General features: G+C 34.4%; 1 protein-coding gene across 2 annotated transcripts in view; it reads right to left on the bottom strand.

The window, feature by feature from the left end:
- Window positions 1-19,900, bottom strand: part of LOC142338254 (uncharacterized protein KIAA2013 homolog) — a 79,991-nt gene that overhangs the window by 21,990 nt on the left and 38,101 nt on the right. For both annotated transcript variants that reach the window (XM_075387924.1, XM_075387925.1), the window contains exons 5-11: window positions 16,803-16,954; window positions 15,886-16,064; window positions 15,197-15,278; window positions 11,524-11,592; window positions 7,734-7,859; window positions 7,116-7,260; window positions 2,569-2,772 (exon numbers count right to left, since the gene is read on the bottom strand). In XM_075387924.1, the coding sequence (XP_075244039.1) occupies window positions 2,569-2,772; window positions 7,116-7,260; window positions 7,734-7,859; window positions 11,524-11,592; window positions 15,197-15,278; window positions 15,886-16,064; window positions 16,803-16,954 (957 nt within the window). The remainder of the gene's footprint in view (window positions 1-2,568; window positions 2,773-7,115; window positions 7,261-7,733; window positions 7,860-11,523; window positions 11,593-15,196; window positions 15,279-15,885; window positions 16,065-16,802; window positions 16,955-19,900) is intronic.

Genomic DNA, 19,900 nt, shown 5'->3' with positions numbered 1-19,900 from the left:
GCTGAGCAACTGATGTTCACAATCACTTTTAGCAGAATAAGAGAAGAGAGAAACTAGCCTAGGGAAGTCAAAAAGATTTCACGCAAAATGTTGAAAAAGCGGCAAAATGAGGTAAAGCGAAACATTTTTTTGTTCGACGAAGTAAAAAAACATAGCAGGACAAGTCCTGGAATACAAATCAAAGAATTAAATGAAAAACATATAAAACTCTACCTGACCCGCAGATCAATTGAGCAATGCCAGCCAAAACAAAAACAATCATCTCAAAAAATTGAGGAACAAACAATCAAACAAACCAGACAAAAATATACTCATTGCTAAAAATCTTTCAGCTTTCACCCCTAAACCAAAATTTAACCCCATTAAATATACCTATTTCAAAAATATGTTCAAAACAAATTTTTGTTTCTGAAATCGGTCCAGTATTAAATCTGCAAGACCTGAAAAAATTCATTGGCCCTTGAAGATCGATTAACTCGAAAATGACCGGAAAACGTAAAAAAAAACGAAATCAGTTGTAAAATTTTATGAAATGTTGCCAAATAATCTGATATTTATATCTTCGGAATCATTTCTTAGTCTCTAGTGGCTATCCAGTAACCCAATTCTAAGCCTTAAAAAATTCATTGGCTCAAAGATCGATAGGCAATAATGTTTAGAGAAAATTTCATTTCAAAAAAAAAGAAACTTGTTATATTAAAAGGTTGAAAACCATTCAATTGACCCCTAGCAACTATTTAAAAACATATCATACTATCAAACCCTGGATGAGTCTACCTGGCCACTGAGGCAAGAAAAACTGAATAAAAGACAGAAAAACGTGCAAATTTTATTTTTAAAAAATCTGAAATTTGAAAGGTTAAATTGTTAAAAATAAATCAAATGAATCTAACAACCATTCAGTAATTTTTTATCAGACCGTGGAATAGGTTTTCTGACACTTGGGAATGGACAAATAGCAAAAATTGACAAAAACTTTAGGAAACCTTGGAAAAAATTGCAGATTTTATCAAAAAAATGCTAAAATTTGAGAAACTAAAATGTTGAAAACCAATCCATTGTTACTAGAAACTATGCAGTGCCCCATTATCAAACCTTAAATGAGATTCCCTGGCCTCTGATAAGAAAAACTCAAAAAAATCAAAAATTTTCAAAAAAAACCTGAAAAAAATTGCAAAAATTAGTATCATTTTGATTGTTTGTGTATGTAGTACCAAAATATATAGCTCATAAAATTGTCATAACAATTAATTTCGTCTCGCAAAAGGCCTTCATCAACTTTTAAAAACTTCAACCTAAGACTAATCAAACTAAAAACGAAAAACATGAAAACTTTTTTGAAAACACCATTTTGAGCCCAAAAACTCCTAAAAATGGCCTTTTAACCTAAATTAAGTCCATCCCATCAGCTGCAGCACTCTAAGCACTTGAAGGACTAGTAAAAGGCCACTTTGGGTCTCTAATGAAACTTAATACCCGGTGGGCTTCACCTGTTTATCCCGTTTTGAAAGATCAAAGTCATTGAAAAATGTGTGAACACATCTTAAAAAAAACCACATCGCCCCAATACAATTCAAATTCTTTGAATTGTAAAAAATTAGGAGCGCTATAATAGCCGGATGAGAAGATGAGGGCGGCTATTAAAAACTAGGCCTAGAATGAACTATGAATGGTTTGGAAAAACCATTAAAAAATCCGATCCAAAAAATTGAACATTAAAAATCAAAGAGAAATTGCCGCATGTGAACAAAAAACCACTTGCGAGAAAGCGAATTTTTTGTTCAAACAACGTTTTCTCGCTCTACTTTAAAATTAGAGAGAAAAATTTTCGCGCCGCAAAACCACTCGCTTTTTGCTCCACTTCCTGTTTCGGCGTGACCCAAATCACTACTCCAATTTGACTTCAAAAATCTAGAAAATGTGTGAACAGATCTTTTAATTGTAAAAAATTAGGAGCGCTATAATAGCCGGCTGAGAAAAACAATGACAGAAGAAGTCCGAAACTCAAATAATTGCCCTTCAACGAAATCAGCTTTGGTAATGGAATACTTAGGATTTTACCAGTTTATACCGTTTCATGAGACAAAAGGAACCTTGTCGGTGAGATGAAAAAATCGTTCAGACAAAAAATTGGTAGAACGAAAAATCGAATAATACCAATAGGAAAAATAGTGGATGTATTTTTCAAGCTATTAGGACGGTCAATATTGTCAGCTTGTGTTTAAATTCAAAGACAGTTTCGCAATGAAGAGGAAACACGCAAGCAAAATAGTGACGATTCAATCTTGAGTGAATATAAGATCCGCATATAAACAATCTTTGAGCCTGTAAAAACCAAGATAACCGGAATGTTGAAAAATTTCAGCAACGTCATTTGTTCAACTAAGCACTGTTATACAGAGAACCCAATGGAGTGAGCATTACCGAAACTTCCCGTTTAGGCAACACTGAGTTTATTCCAGCATCTGCATCTGTTATTACATTGCTTCGCGCATATGATATTAAGTTACTTACATTTGTTTATAATAGTTATTCAACTAGTGGCGCTGTAATATCAATTCAACTAACCAAGATTCAAACTGCAGTCCTTGTAAGTAATATGTCTAACTGACATATTTCTGTGAAAATAGGCAGGCTGCGATTTGAGAGCCAAATGTTCGTCACTGAACTGCAAGGCGAATACTGACAGTACCACTGCCTCGTAGAACCCATTCAGCCCAGCATTAAGAAGGCGTGAACAACCACTCTTACGCAAAGTCAGCTTCCAGAGACCTGCAATTGGACATTTTGTATTTAAGTAGTATTCTGAGCAGTATCGAGTGGTTAGTGGTGTAGATAACTACAACTCAGAACGAGATAACAGGCAGGGCTGATGAACGTTTACATAAGAAATAAAAAGGGGCCAAATTTATTCATTTCAAATTCTTGTTAGGCTTTTTCTGGTACAAGGCGAGGTTATCTTACAAAAGATGAATTTTCAAAACTTCGCAACTTTTTGGAAAGCGGCTAACAACAATCACAGCATTATTGATATTTGTTGAGATGTGAATAGTTTTGTTACTAATGAGATAATAACAATTAGTTCTACATTAGAAAAAAATGCTTTGTTAAACTAAAGAACTGCGAAAACTAAAAAAAAAGGTCCCGAAAACGCATCGACATTTTATCAACAGGTCGAATTTTTTCAAAATCTCAAGAATTAAAAAAAAATTACGTTGCATAGTAGCAATTGATGCGCTTCAATAAGTAGCAAACAATCCTGTGATTACAGGAATATCATAACCGAAACTTTTGAAGACAGATAAAAAAAATCACAACAACTTTTGGCAAGCGATTGGCATCAGTAGTAGCCGGCTTAGGGAGGCTAGCTTTAGCTTAATTGAAGGGGGCGTGGAATGAGCCCTGCGGGGGGAACTCAAGAACTGGGGGGCGGGGGTGGAGGGGGACGAGGACGTGAACTGCGGGCGGGGAGTCAAATTAAGAATCACCCTCTCATATGAATATATGTCAGCAAAACGATTTCGGCGAATCGCATACCTGGAGTCTATTAAGCAGAAAACTCCCTTGTAAGCAAAAATCAATGCCCTCCTTTGATGAAAAGACAAAAGGGTCAGACGAAAAATCGGTCTAGCAAAAAATAGCATAAAAAAGACCACAGGACTAATATAATTGCTATAACATTGTTTGAGATCAATCAAATATCAATTTGCGCCACACAATGATTCACTTTACAAAAATTAGTATTTAAAGTTTATACGAAAAAACATGACGATTGCCAAAATAGCTGCAAAATAGATTTGCTGGTCGTAGACTACAGAGGGAAACAGAGAAAGGTATGAGTTGAAAAAAGTTATCGACGCCGCTAACAAATCTTAAAACAAAAAATAGCGATAAATTAAAATGGCGTGTTCAAATTCAATTCGCAGAAACCTTTTTTATTAATGACCTCAATTACACATGAGTTTCTCATGAGTTTCTTTGACCTTAAACTAATTAAACTTTAGTTTTAAAGAGTAAATGTCATTTTTTGTGTGAAGTAAGTAACGTATGATCAAAATCTAATCACGCTAATGACGTAAAAGCTTTTGCTAGATGGTGTAAGGATTAAGTCACGCGTGCCAAAACTGTTCGTGAAAAGAAGAAGTAACTCAGAAAATTTCATTTTTGCAACTTTGCTGTGTGAAAAAATGTAGAACAAAAAAAGAGCGTCAGATGACGAAACAAAAAACGAACACCGCGCTATAGCTACGCCCAACTTACAGCTTTGCAGCTATAAAAAAAATATAATCTAACAGTAAATTGCAGCGTCAAGACAGCATATGGAAGTGGAACAGGAAAAAAGATTCAAATTACTGATGCAAAGAACACAAAAGCCGCGATAGCTTCATAGATCTGCAGTTTGAAAAAGATAATAAAAACCAGACCAAAAAAGAAATTTCTCGTATTGCTGAGACGTTATATTTTCATTAGGAATCTAACTTATTGCTGCTTTTAATAGATGCTCTCAAGTAATCTTCAATTAGAGTGGCAAACACTCACTCAGTTGACCCAATCTCCTTGAATTAAAGTAAAGAAAAATTTTGAAACTCTGGAAGGTCGGTCATATTCGCGAGTGCATGGGTAAACTGAACAGAAACTATACCAATTAGCACTAGACCAATTCAAGCAATAATAAACCGAAAACAAAGTTATGCACCGAGCAACTCTTGGCCAATATCTGATGTTCTCGATGCGATCTGATCAGGGCGATCGAAAGATCGCCCAGAGAGCTCAAAAAAGTTTCACAAAAGCTTTGCAAAAACAGCAAAGTTGTTAACAAAAATCAAAATCGATAAAAAATGGTTCAACAAACACCTTCCTGAAGGCAGTCCCACCTCAAATTGTCGGAAAAGAGCCGCCCGCTGGACGCACGTTGAGCCGCCCGCTGGACGCACGTTGCGAATGAAACCAAAAAAATAAGAGATAGAAATTGACAAAATTTTTCTAAGTGTCAAAGTTTTTATTTAAAAACAGTTGAAACCAAATATTAAGAACCTGATTCACAAGTACCAAAGAAAATTTCATACACTACAATATTAGAACAAAAAAAACCGCGTAAAAGGATGTAATATTTTTCGTTAAGTTTTATTGTTGTTAATATTTTTTGTTAACATTTTTATTGTTACTCTGATTCAAAAACTCATTAAAATTAGCTTGATAAAATCTATCTGAATAGCAGAATCCTAAGAGCCAAAAAATAAAAGAAAATTACCAAAAATAGTTGATGAAGTGGCTTTAAAATTACTCAAAAGTGCCATAGACTGACCCATAAAAGTCAAACAAAAAGGGCAAATTTTCGAAATATTTGAGGAAAACCCTAAAATAAGTCCCATAATAATTTTCTCAAATACACGAAAATAGACGAAACATTACTGGCATGTTGCCGAAAGATTAGCGAATTGAAACTCAACCGAGAACGTTTACTGGAAGCAGCGTTAGTTAAGTATACATCTGTTCCTGACCCTGGACACTTTAAAGAGAAACCACAAAGATCTTAAATTTAGTTTTTAGGGACCTTTAGAGGGAGAGGTAAGTCATTCATGGTCAAAAAACATGCATGCAGTTTCTCATGCATGCAGGGTCTCATTCACAGCCAGAGCAGAGGGCGCATTGGACTCTGGTGACTTTCCTACGCTCAAGCCAGTACTCCAGATCTGCGACAATAATTCACTTAGAACCAAGCAATGACTTGCACAACGCCAACCGCAGACTAATATTCGGCTATACCAGACAAAAAACGAGTCAAGGGCGACAAAAATAACTGATAATCGTTTTCAGATTTCGTATGTAATCTGAAAATACTGACCAGTTATCTGTGACGCATCTGCGACAGCTACTTAACAGTTACATAATATATCAACTGTGCTTTTCATTTAAAAACATAGCGGGAAAATTGAAGGAAAATAGCCGCCGCTGCCCCCACTGCCAGACGTTGGGATTGAAATAAATAGTGAGAAAAATTGACGACAACCCAAGTGGCAAAGTGTTCCAATTTGGTCCGCAGTTTCACTAGATTTGATAAATATGGTGAATTCAGCCTCTACGTTGGAGGAAAATTAGAGTAATAGTAGAACTAATTAGCAGCAAAAGGAACGCTAAGGAATTTTGATAGCTTAATACGCTGTCTTCAACATTAAGTCTTATATTGAGCTCGGTTTTTGACCTTGAAAGAATTCGCGTACATTTGCTGAATCAATTCCAAATTCCATTCAATTGAAATTCCGACATAGATTTGACTATGAATGGACTAGGAAAACTATTTAGATTTCAAATCCCATAAAAAATGAAAAACAGTAAAAGTCAAAGCCGAATTGGCGCATCTGAGCACAAAAAAACTACTAGCCAGAACCACAATTTTTGTTCAAATCCGACTTTAAAATTAGAGCGATAAAATTCAACGCCGCAAAATCATTTGCTTTTTTGTTCCATTTCCCATTTTGGCGAGACCAAAACCATCACTTTGAGGAAAACCCTAAAATAAGTCCCATAATAATTTTCTCAAATACACGAAAATAGACGAAACATTACTGGCATGTTGCCGAAAGATTAGCGAATTGAAACTCAACCGAGAACGTTTACTGGAAGCAGCGTTAGTTAAGTATACATCTGTTCCTGACCCTGGACACTTTAAAGAGAAACCACAAAGATCTTAAATTTAGTTTTTAGGGACCTTTAGAGGGAGAGGTAAGTCATTCATGGTCAAAAAACATGCATGCAGTTCAAATTCAAAGTCCTTTCGAAAAGAATCTTAGCAAGCCATTTATTTATTCGATTTGCTAAGTCAGCGTATAAGGACCATATCGCTATTTCATACCCTTGCGGATTTGTGAACACTTGTCCATTCTCCTTTAGCTTGTCCGCAAAAATTCATTCCTCCTGGCTTCAAAAATGACATTTTTATCGACCATTTATAGGCTTCATTTAATGACTATATTTTAATAAATCACTATTTGGCTGATCACAGAAAAGCCGCAAAATATAAGATTTCACAACCAGAGGATAAAAATTGTATTTTGAAAATGGGCAGCTCAAATATTGTCCAAAAATCGTTGATGGCTGAAAGAAGTTTAATTAACCTATGATTTCCTCCAATTCATCATAGCTTCTCTTGGGCACTACCCACAGCTGTAGGGCGTCTATGTTGGGTATTCCACTGAAACAGGTGTGGTCAGGGTGCTTGATTAATTGCATCAGACTGCTCTTCTGGTCCTCATTCAAACTCTGCATAAAATCAAAAGTTAAGATGCAAAAGTTTTGATCGACAAGTTGAAGACTTGTCTCACCAGTAAAACATAGCCTGCTTGAATCTGACGAATTGCTCTCGAACGACAGCGGTTTCTTTATTATATTACAACCTGCTTCAGCGAGAAGAAAGGGGTTTGATAGAATCTTTCTTTAAAAAGGGCGGGGGTGCAACTTTAATAACTCGCTTGAAAGGGTCTAGGAGATAAATACCTACAGAAAAAAATCCCCATTTTATTTTTTCGGTTGTGTTAGTTTCATATCAAGTCCCACGGGCCGCAAGGCATGGCCGAATGCGATAAATACACAGGTCTTTAACAGTCATATGGGGTCTACTTCCCCGAACTTTAAAATTTTCCTCTTTAAAAAGTTCCACTATTTATCCCGTAAACTAATCGAATCCGTGCATGTACTTCAATCTTGTTTGACTTTTTGCTATCTAGAAGACTTACCTGGGACGACTGAAGGAGAGGCTCCTCAACCGAAGACAGCAGGTGGTAGAGGGTCTCATTCACAGCCAGAGCAGAGGGCGCATTGGACTCTGGTGACTTTCCTACGCTCAAGCCAGTACTCCAGATCTGCGACAATAATTCACTTAGAACCAAGCAATGACTTGCACAACGCCAACCGCAGACTAATATTCGGCTATACCAGACAAAAAACGAGTCAAGGGCGACAAAAATAACTGATAATCGTTTTCAGATTTCGTATGTAATCTGAAAATACTGACCAGTTATCTGTGACGCATCTGCGACAGCTACTTAACAGTTACATAATATATCAACTGTGCTTTTCATTTAAAAACATAGCGGGAAAATTGAAGGAAAATAGCCGCCGCTGCCCCCACTGCCAGACGTTGGGATTGAAATAAATAGTGAGAAAAATTGACGACAACCCAAGTGGCAAAGTGTTCCAATTTGGTCCGCAGTTTCACTAGATTTGATAAATATGGTGAATTCAGCCTCTACGTTGGAGGAAAATTAGAGTAATAGTAGAACTAATTAGCAGCAAAAGGAACGCTAAGGAATTTTGATAGCTTAATACGCTGTCTTCAACATTAAGTCTTATATTGAGCTCGGTTTTTGACCTTGAAAGAATTCGCGTACATTTGCTGAATCAATTCCAAATTCCATTCAATTGAAATTCCGACATAGATTTGACTATGAATGGACTAGGAAAACTATTTAGATTTCAAATCCCATAAAAAATGAAAAACAGTAAAAGTCAAAGCCGAATTGGCGCATCTGAGCACAAAAAAACTACTAGCCAGAACCACAATTTTTGTTCAAATCCGACTTTAAAATTAGAGCGATAAAATTCAACGCCGCAAAATCATTTGCTTTTTTGTTCCATTTCCCATTTTGGCGAGACCAAAACCATCACTTCGATTTGACTTCAAACATCATGAAAACGTGTTCACAGATCATAAAAAAAAACATAGTCGAAGGAAAAAAATAATCAACTCGAAGAGTCTTCTCTGCAAAACCAAAAATCTTTCAGAAAAGTAATACATATTAAAACTACTCAAAAATCATAAAAAATCAAAAAAGCGATTTAAAGTCAATTATTGAAGTGCTTAGCCCCAGAAACCAACTGAACTAAAATTAGAAATTAATTTTAACCTTAAATAAGAGTAGTGCACATACAAAAGAAAACCTACCTTTAAAAATCCGAGGGCAATAAAAAGTTCAAGCATTAATAAGCTTACAATATCTCTAAATTAAAAAAAACTAAGAAATGGAGAAAAGCCGTTAAGAAGTTCTTATTTTCTCGTCGAAAATCACAGATAAAAGATAAAATTCTTTGTACCAAAAGAACTAAAAATAACCGACTAACGTCGGCCGAATTGCTCTCAAACAACCAGCGATCGGTTGGCTTCGTCAGTAGCTAGCCATGGTTTAGTTAGGCTAGTTTTAGCTTGATTCGACTCTGCAACTTTTAGTTCTCTAGCCTTGTTAGTAAATAAATCATAAAAAGCTGATAATTTAAAAACTTGCAATATTGTAAAATTTAAAAGAAAAGCTTCCAGATTTCGCAATGAAAATGTTCAAAACTATTTTTTTCTCTGGAGTTATGTAAAGCAACCCATCTGCAAGACTTGAAAAGATTGTCATTAAAATATTGATAACCAATCCATTAACTCTCAAAACTATGCGACAGCTTATCATCAAGCCTCGGAGGAGCTTCCTAGGACCCTGTGCAGGAAAAAATGATAAAAAAATTCAATAAGATGAAAACCTGAAAAATTGAATTTTTTTTAAAAAATTGCTGATATTAAAATCATGAAAAACATTTAATTACAAAAAGAAGCTACGTAGTAACCTATAGTCAAAGCTTAGAGGAGCTTTATGTGGCTCTTGAGGCTGGAGAAACCTAAAGAATGAAAAACTGAAACCTCAAAAATTCAAAAAATTGCAAGTTGCATATAAAACTGCTAAAATTTGTGATAATTAAAGTTGAAAATAAATTCATGGCCAAAATCAATTTTCCAGTAACTTATTATCAAACCCTAACAAAGATTTTCTGTCAGACTGAAAAACCTGAATAATGATAACAAATATCAAAAAAATTTAAAAAATGCAAGTTTTGCATTAAAAAAATACTAAAAATCGTGGTGTTGACATCTTGAAAAACATTCCATTACATTTAGAAACTACACAGTAATCTATTGCCAAACCCTAGAGGAAGTTCCTCGGCAATTATTGAGGCTGGAGAAACATAAAAACTGACAAAAAATTTCAAAACACTGCAAAAAAACTGGATAAAATGTAAACTTTATTTAAAAAAATTGCTAACATTTGTCAGGTTAAAAAATTGAGAGCTGGGGGGGGGGGGGGGGGGGTCAACAGTGGGGGGAGTCTTCAATCTCTAAGAACCGCTCTTCACGCCATAAGTATAAAACAGTTGGAGCTGAAACATAGCTGAAAGGCTCTAAGAGCACGTAATGCCCGCTGGGCGCTACCTGTTTATCCAGTTTTTGAGGACAAAAAGTCAAAAGAGTCAGACAAAAAATCAGTCAAGCGAAAAATCGCAAAAAAGACCAACAGGACTAATATAATTGCCATAAATTTCGCTTGAGAGCAATTAAAAAGAATTTGTAAAATATAAAATGTCTGGAAAATTGGGCTTCAATTCAGTGAACAATGAATGAAGTAAAAACAAAGGAATAGGCATAAATCTCTAAAATCCTGAAAATCCGTAAAACAGTTCAAAAACAGTCAAATTAGAGTGAAACTCGACACGCTTTTGAAACAGCCCGCATATTCTAAGTTAAGTAAAAAAAAACAAGTTTTGACAACAAAAGAAACAAAAAAACAGCATGAGAAGACACTCAAGAACAAGAAAACTTTGCCCAATAAGTCAAAATTTTGTGCATCTAAAATTCTCGGTCTATTTCAAAAGAAGTAAGGAAAGAAGCGGAGAAAAGAACGCTCTTTTCTCCGCTCTTCAATGTTAACCGGAACAACCTTTTCGAACATTATTCACTCCATGAACACCCGATTTTTTTGCTCGCTCTCACTTTTCAGAAAAGAACCATAACGCCTCTTTGAAATAGAAAACCATAATGCCTCTTCGTATCAGTAAGAAAAGACTTCTTCAATACTTTTCTTTGAGTCGTAAAACGAAAGCGCGCCAATGCAATTCAAATTCTTCGACATGTAATAAAAAAGGAGAGCGCGTAAATAATAGCCATTGAGAGCCTGACGGCAGCTATTAATAATTGCCTTTTCATTGGCTTATTGCCTATGTCAATTACAGTCAAGAGCATGTTATTGTATTGTATTTAAACTCTGCGTAAATTCTGATGCAGTTTAAATTGGGTTTCTGCAAAAGGGGTCGAAATATACTAGGGTAAGGTTACTCTAACAAGTAAATCTTTAATTTTAAGAGCAATCAATTCAATTAGACAGCTTGCCCTTACCTGTGAAAATCTTCAGGGCTAAGTTAAGTAGTTCTGAGAAACTAAGCCCTATTAAAACGAACGCATGTAATTTTAAGCATATCCAATAGCGATCTTTGATACACTTACTTAATTACTCACGTAATTTAATATTACTTACGTATCACTAGGATTTGATATTACTCCCATAAATGTACATAGAACACGTGCCACTTGGCGAATGCAATTATTTGCACGGCCCATATAATTGAAAAAACGCAAGTATTTCGTAAATTTAAACTAATAACCACAATGGTTTCTGAATCATTTTCGCTTTTTTTCACTCTACCAAGTTTTGTTACCTTATTCCAGTGGACTTTATGTGACTCCATCAGGTCTTCCATTTTGACGCCAAGTGCTGATGTCACAATCTAAAATATACGATATGCGATTTCTTGCGCCAAACAGGTGAGTATCATGAATCTCTTTCTCTTGAATCTGATTGGCCAAAACTTGCGGTATGAATGTATAAATATTTCCCAGGTACTTTGTACATTTTATTATTTGTGGATGTTTGGTTGAAAACAGTTGATTATTTGAATTGAATTTTAGAGCAGACAAGGATGCTCGTTAATATGCGTTCGCACATGATGTTCCGACCCAAGATCATCTACATTTTTGACTTAATTGTCAACCTAATTATGAGATAATTAAAAATAGATGTTTGAGTTTTAAAAAATTGTTACAAAACCGAACTACTAATTCAATTGCAAAATAGCATGCCTCATTAAAGCGCTAACAATATCTGCCAATAAAAAGACTACGCTAAAAAAACAAGCAACAAAAGAATCAAAAACAAAATTTTTTCAGCGAATGTGATAAAAGAAGAGAAAAAGAAACACAAATATTGACCACCCAGAAAAATTTATGAAGACGCATATTGTTCAACAATCAAAGCATGACATGACATCAATGAAAACTGTTTTTTAATTACAAGAAATTGGATGGAACCTCTCAATGATGAGATTATATTACAATCTGTCGAAAAGAACAAAACCTGAAAAGTAGAAAAAATGTTTGAGAACGAACAATATCGTAAACTTTAATACTATTCGCTGAAGATTGAGTACAATCAGCAACATCATGCATTCAACCCTCAGTTAGAAGCCTATGAGACCAGTCAGCATTTTACGACTACATGAACAATTAAATGGCAAAAACAGCAAATTCGAAAAAATTTGAGCGAGAAAAGTGTCGAAGCCAAAAAAAGAAAGTTTTTGGTTAAAAATTTTTCAATACCATATAAATTTTTATCAGAAATGGGGTTCTTCTTTTTTTTAACAATATGGCTTCAAAAAATTAACAAGTATGAACAAACGTAAAAAAACCACGATATTTTTTTAGAAAACCCGTTATATCAACGACGTTAAATTCAATAGCTTTCAACGGAAGATAAAAATCAGCTAAGTTATGCCTCAATGAAAAGGCAAGGATTTTTGTCAATCATAAGCTTTTCTGTCAATTATTTTTGTCAATCATAAGGATTTTTATCAATCATCAAAAACATCACTAAGTCTTATGATTATGAAAACAACAACAAATACATGCAAAAACCAAAAATTCAGTAGAAAAGTGCAAGAAGAAAGTGTCGAAGCCAATTAAACCATAAGAGTTTCTCTGAAAACTTAATCTATGGTCCATTGGATCTCTTCCATAAGCCAATGGGAAGTATCAATATTAGGATATTGTAATAAGATTTCAAAAGGAATCAAAATACTAAAGAATACTAAGAAAATCCAAAATTTTATTGAAACTAGGAAAACTCAAGGCATCAAATTGGTAAAACCATTAGTTAGCCGACAAACCGCTTACTAGATTGCTTCAATTGAAGTTAAAAAGAATGGGTTCCTGTCATTAGTGAGACTGACTTACAGTTCATGAAAATAAGTTTCATAATGGTTAGTGTCCAAAAAAGATTTTTTTAATGTCTTAACAGCCATTAAATTCAATCTCTCAACTGAAGTCAATAAATACAGAAACTTATGCCTCAAGAAGGAGACTAGGATGTTTGTTATTCTTATGTCATCAGTAGGACATCAAAATAGGTCTTATGATTATGAAAACAACAACAAAAGTAGGCAAAAACCAAAAATTCAGCAGAAAAGTGCAAAGCCATTTAAACCACAAATTTTTTTCCCAACTTTATCTATGACCCATTGAACTTCTGATAGCCTCTTCTAAGCCACTGAGAACTATCAATATTAGGATAATGTGATAAATTTTCAAAGTGAACCAAAATTTAAAAAAAAATTATCCAAAAATTAATTTAAAAAATTATGAAAACTGGTGGCAGCGAAGTCATAAAACCAATAGCTATAAGATAAAACCACTAGTCAGATTCATTTCAGTTGCAGAAGAAAATATGGAGGTCCTGTCATTACTGAGATTGACTTACAGTTCACGAAAATTATTTTAAGATTGAATAATGTCCAAAAACTTTTTTTAAGTCTTAATAGCCATTAAATTCAAAAGCTTTCAACGGAAGTAAAAACACCTTACTATATGCCTCCATGGGAAGACATGGATGTTTGTCATTAACATGTTCTCAATAAGACACCACAATAAGTCCTATGATTTTGAAAAAAAAAACAACAAACAGGTAAAAACCAAAAAAAAAAAATGAGTGTCGAAGCCATTTAAACCATAATCTTTTCTCTGGAAACTTTATCTAGGATTCTTTGGACGTCTATTTTAAGCCAATGGGAACTGCCAATACAAAGATAATGAGATAAGATTTCAAAAGAAAACAAAATTACAAAAAAAAAACAAATATTTTTTTTGAAATTACGAATACTCGTGTTATCGAAGTCATAAAACCGATAGTCAGCAGATTAAACCGCTTACCAGATTAATTTTGGTTGCAGTAAAAAGGAAGGGGTTCTTGTCATTACTGAGACCGACTTACTATTCATAATTAGTTTAATATCGGTTAGTCGAAAAAAAAAATTTTGAAAAAATAATTTTTAAAGTCTTGACAGCCCTTAGCTGTCCCCTCACAGCGCTATATAGTTTTACCTATTGCACATAAGAAGCCAAATGAATTTTTAGTTAGCAAGTCTGTGTAATAGGACTCCCAAAAATAAGGAAAACCTCAAAAAGAAAATCAAAATTTCATTAAAAATTTCGAAAAATCTGAGTCGAAGACAAAAAAGACATGAGCGATGCCTTAAAAACGATTGTTCTTTCATTGGGTATCATTTGACTGTAAATGAAGTTTTCATTATTGGAACCTCGATATGCACATGAAAGTCTCTAATTGACAAAAAAACAATAATAAATAATAGGAACAATTTTCTAAAAAAAAAACAGCTCTCAAATTGAATTCGAGTTTTTTTTTATTTTTTTTTATAGTAAACTTCCTCACGAGACCAGAACTAGCCTTTTTATTGATCTACTGATAACACAAAATTGTTTCTTTTTGTAGCATGAAATTTAATTTTGCAAAAATTTTTCTATAGAAAAGCCTTAATTTGAACAAAAATTACCCTAAATTGAACAAAATCATGCTAAAAGTGAACAAAATATCACATGTTCACACAAAACTTTAAACCTCGATAACTCCTCGAAAAATACAAAATTCAAAAAAAAATTAATTTTGAATTCTACGCTGGACGAGCGTTTTAATGATACCACTCACATTTCTCTACGATGAATATATCGATCGGTCAAAATTGACTGAACAAAAAAAACCCATTTGAGGATTCCCCCCCCCCCACAAGTGGGGTCGGAACAAAAAGAGATGTTTTTATCATAACTACAGAATAAAATCTTGTTCAAAATAACACCAGATAAATCGAACAAGCATCTTACTAAGATATATTAAAACATTTAACACTGAAATACTATTGAGAGTTCTCATAATTAATGAAGTTAACTACAACCATTCAGAACATAACTGAGGTTATTTTAAAATTATCTTTAAGAAGAATTCCAGGTGCCAATTCTCGGCTAGATTTAAATTTTGGCGATACGAACCTTTTGTGCGGCAGTATTGAGTTCCTCCATGGTTCTTTTGTTCGAATGCTCCACAACAGTCAGTAAGAACAAAGAAGTAGTTCTAAACATACAGTAACTATTTCGGGTCTTTCCCATTATAGCCCCCCCCCAGGTTAGTGATCAGATAACCTATACCCCCATCATGGTAACAATACCATAATGGGACTGCTATACTATAATTTCATGGGGGAGTATAATGGGAAAAACCCACTATTTCGACATTTGATCCCTACACCAGAAAACGCATAAAGAATTGTGCATCATAAATCCTACACACCGAAAAAGGTTCCTTCACAGACCGCCTATAGAGCGGAATTTCGCCGAACAATTTTCTGACATTGTATGAGAGAATTCAAAAAATTTGACCGACTGACGACAGACAACTTGAAAACCGGGTAGCTGGGCCCTTGTTTCTCTGCTGCTAAGCCCTGTTTCTCTGGATTCTATCCGGTTATTTACCATTCGTATTACAATTACCTCAATAAAAATTATTTTCCAGAAACATGTATCACTTTCTTTGTTCTGGGTTTCCAAAAATACTGCCAGTAGAGTTTGTCAAAGATAATTTTGGTCATTTCTTTGCTTTCTGTACCATTTTGTGGTTACACAATTCTATTACACTGAGTTAAAATATGAGCGCTGAGAACAGACTTTTAAAATGAACTTACGACTGTGCTTGAACTTTGAAGGCACTTTCCACCTGTTCCTGGAGAACCACGATGCCAATCAAGGCAGATTTGATGTCTCCCTGTCGCCTGCAGAACACCTTACCTCCCAGTTGCATTTGGGAATCAGTTTGGAGACAAGGAGGCATCAGACTCTCAACTGACACTTCTATTGAGTAGGACTAGAAACAACAACACCCACATTTAATTTAGCGCCTGCTACTAACAATCTCAGTCCCAGTGCTTGCTTGACTCAAGTAAGTTTATTTTTTGCCATCTCTGAACATATTAATCGGATCATAAACACGTTTTTGATGTTTTATTAAGTACTGCACGTTTATTTATATTATCTGGGCACCTCTTGAAGAGTCGTTTTGACTTGTATGGTGTCCAAGGTCGAGATTTGAATTAATGTTCGGTAATAGTTGTTTGTAGCATCTGTCATTTGAATTCAAATCTAATCTAATCTTGTTAGCTCATTTCAGAGTGCATTTTCGTATTGAGACCTGGTAACTAAGGTCAGGTCGATCTGTGAGATAATTGTGCCCCTCTGTAGTTTACAAATATTTGCCAAGAAATATCAACACATTCTGCATATGTTTTTTCCTACTTTTGGCAGAGGTTCAAAACATGAACAGATTTAGAGACGACTTTGACTAAATCTCGGTACACCCTCTAGACCCTTTAGTGCCTTAAATTACAAAAAACGGAAATAAATGTTTCAAAATTTTTTTTTGCGGCATCCACAATTAGAGTATCCATGTTCGAAACGTTTACGTAAGTAACTAAGTACGGCTAGTGGTGGCGAGTAAAAAGTAGCGCTAGCATTATTTTTTTAAAATAGTGGGAACAATAAAGGTGTAACCTAGGAATAATTTACTTCAATTAGAACTAAAATAAACCTTCAGATTTCAACTCACAAGCTCATTTCTGATGAAGATGCGTTCCACAAACAGGTTGGAGTACTCCCGGTGGAAAAAGAAACTGTTCTCTATTGTGACACACTTACGACTGTGAGAAAATGATTGCATGTCTGTCCCGATTCCATTCAGGAAATCCATCACAAGAGCACCTGAAGAGTGAACAAGTTTCTTATTTCATACATCTGCACTAAAATTTTAGCCATTCTGAACCTATCCATATACATATATATTATAAGAGTGTAAACATCATTAATATTTGATCATATTCTGCCCAAGGAGGAAGGGCGTTGCAGTGATTCTAACATGTATCTTAACTTCTTTGGTCGCAAGGACAAATTTCACAGAGTAAAATTTAAGGACAAGTAACAGCTTGAACACTATTGACAGCGTTTACTGTTCCTTCAAGAAATTTAAACACACTTGCCACAAAAAATTTTAAAAACACCCGGCAGATTGGCGGAAAATACACACCGGTGATTCCCGTGACCCCAATTCGGATTGAAATAACAGAAATTTTTTAAAAAAATTACTATTGTACAAAACATTCTGTGCGCACCATTTTGATGGCATTCCGTACTTAGACATACCCTTGTCTCTTAGTGAAAGGATACAGGGGCTGGTGTCAATACCAACAAGCATTAGCGATGGTAACTAAGATTTATAAGAACAATTTTCAAGTAGCGGACATCTAAAATTGGGCTTTATGGTTTTATCCCGTTTCTATTCTTGATTTCCTATTTATGAAACCGTTCATTTTATATTGCTTTGCTGAGCAATTGCTGTTGGAGGAGCCTTGAGACTAGAGATGTCAAAAAGAATTCAAGCAAAATGTTGAACAAGCTCTGAATTACGGCAAAGCAAAAGAAATTCTTATTCTTATTTTAGTGCCGTGTCTGGTCACAGACATAGGCTTTCCATAAAAGTCTCCATTCTTCTCGTTTCCTTGCGATTCTGATGCACTCGACTCGACTTTTTCCTAATTTTTCCGAGATACCATCCAGATATGTCTTTCTATTTCTTCCTCTGGATATTTTGCCGTTGATGTATCCGGAAAGAATGTTTTCTTTCATCTCGCCTTTTCTGACAACATGTCCAAAGAACTAAGTTGCCTAGTTTCAATATCTCTTAGTATCATCCGGCTTTTCTGGGTTTTACTTAAAACAAATTCATTGGTTTTATGTGCTGTGAATGATATGCGCTCCATTTTAATGAGATACCACATTTCAACAATTTCAAGGAGCTTCTTTGACTCAAAATTGAGTGTCCATGTTTCACACGCATACAAAGGTACCGACCAGACGCAGCAACGTAAAATTCTGAACCTAGTTTTGTAAAAAAAAACCATAACCAAGTAAAAGAAAAACATAACAGAACAAGTTCTGAATTTCAATCTACAAAATTGAATTAGATAAGGACCTGACATTTAGCATTTACAGCAACATCAAATTAAGACAGGTTAAAACCCACAACCCTATAATAGCAAAAAAAAAACAATGATCAATAAATCAATTTCAAGAATTTCTTTTTTCAAAATCCAGTATTTTAAGAAACAATTATAATAACACTTTTAAAAAAACATAAATTCTACGCACCCTTAGAATGAGCACACAAGTACTGACAGCAAACCTATAATAGTAAAAAACAATGATCAAAAAATCAATTTCAAGAATTTCTTTCAAAATCCAGTATTTTAAGAAACAATTATAATAATAACACTTTTACAAACCATAAATTCTACGCACCCTTAGAATGAGCACACAAGGACTAACAAAACAAGAGCCCAATTTTGAAATTCAGGGCAGCAGAGAGAAAAGAAAACGCATAGCTCCAAGCCAAAATCTTTGATCACAGCACACAAAACTGTAGCAGTCAGAAAAAACTATTTGCAGTTAACGGAGGGAAACGAAAACAGACCTACAAATGAAGGCAAGATTCACAACTTCACTAGAAAAATTCAAAAACAAACAGTTTCTCAAAGAAAAGGTAAGCCAAAAATTGGACCAAAACATGACCAAAAAAAGTCCGAACTAGAATCCGAACTCTAACATGAAAGATTAAAAAAACAGTTATCTTTTTTGAAGTGTAAAACACGATTGCTATGAACTCAAGCAACTGTTTAGGTGCATATGCTTCTCATTAGCAACCTATGAAATATGTTATATTTGAGACTAAATGATAACACAAAAAGAAAATCTTCCCAAAACCCAAAAACTCGCTACTGATTTTTGAACACAAGTTGTGTAAAAGTCACCAAGAGCAGTAGCTACGGACTGAAATTTTTCAAATATTTAAATCTTCATTTAAAACCGATGAGACCTGTCATTAATGCGAATAATTGATAAGACAGCCATAAGTACAAATACTAGCAAAACTTAAACTCAATATTTTTTTTTGCAAACAAACAGCGTATAAATCATAGAAAGCATCAGCTATGAACTGAAACCCATTCGATAAAATTATGCAAACTTAGCAAGCAATGACATTTGTCATCAATGAAATTCAGAGAAAAGACAACCAAGTGAACAATGAGAACTCTCAAAATTGGATTGTACTTTTTGAAAACATTTATCATAAAAAATCTGATACTACTTGCAAAAAAATTGCGTCGAATTCATAGAAAGCAAAGCTTTGAACTGAAACAATTACATCGATTAACTTAATCTCCATTAGAAACTTAGCAGACCTGTCCCTAAAGCGATTGATTGATGAAACAACAAAAAGTACAATAATACATGAAAAACAAAATTTAATGAAAAATTCTGAGAACAAATAGGGTCAAATTCATTGAAACCACTAGCTTGTGATTCAAACCATTGAGTACGTTTATTTCTGTCTCAATATCAACCAAAGAGACCTGTCATTGAAGATACTAAGGGATTGGACAAATGTAATACTAAAAGAGCCAAAATCAAATATTCAATAGAAATTTATGACAAATAACGCCAAAGTCATAAAAGACATCAGCTACGTTCTGCATTGGCAAAAGAACGTCTCATAATTGAGATTTATTTCATTAATCAACTATCACCTAAAAAATGAATAAGTATAAACGGAGAAAACCGAGGAAAAGGAAGTAAAAAGAAAAATAGAAATTT

Source organism: Convolutriloba macropyga, chromosome 4 (genome assembly GCF_964194025.1).
Source record: "Convolutriloba macropyga chromosome 4, txConMacr16.3, whole genome shotgun sequence".
Classification (NCBI taxonomy): domain Eukaryota; kingdom Metazoa; phylum Xenacoelomorpha; order Acoela; family Convolutidae; genus Convolutriloba; species Convolutriloba macropyga.
This window is presented reverse-complemented; position numbering and strand designations above follow the sequence as displayed.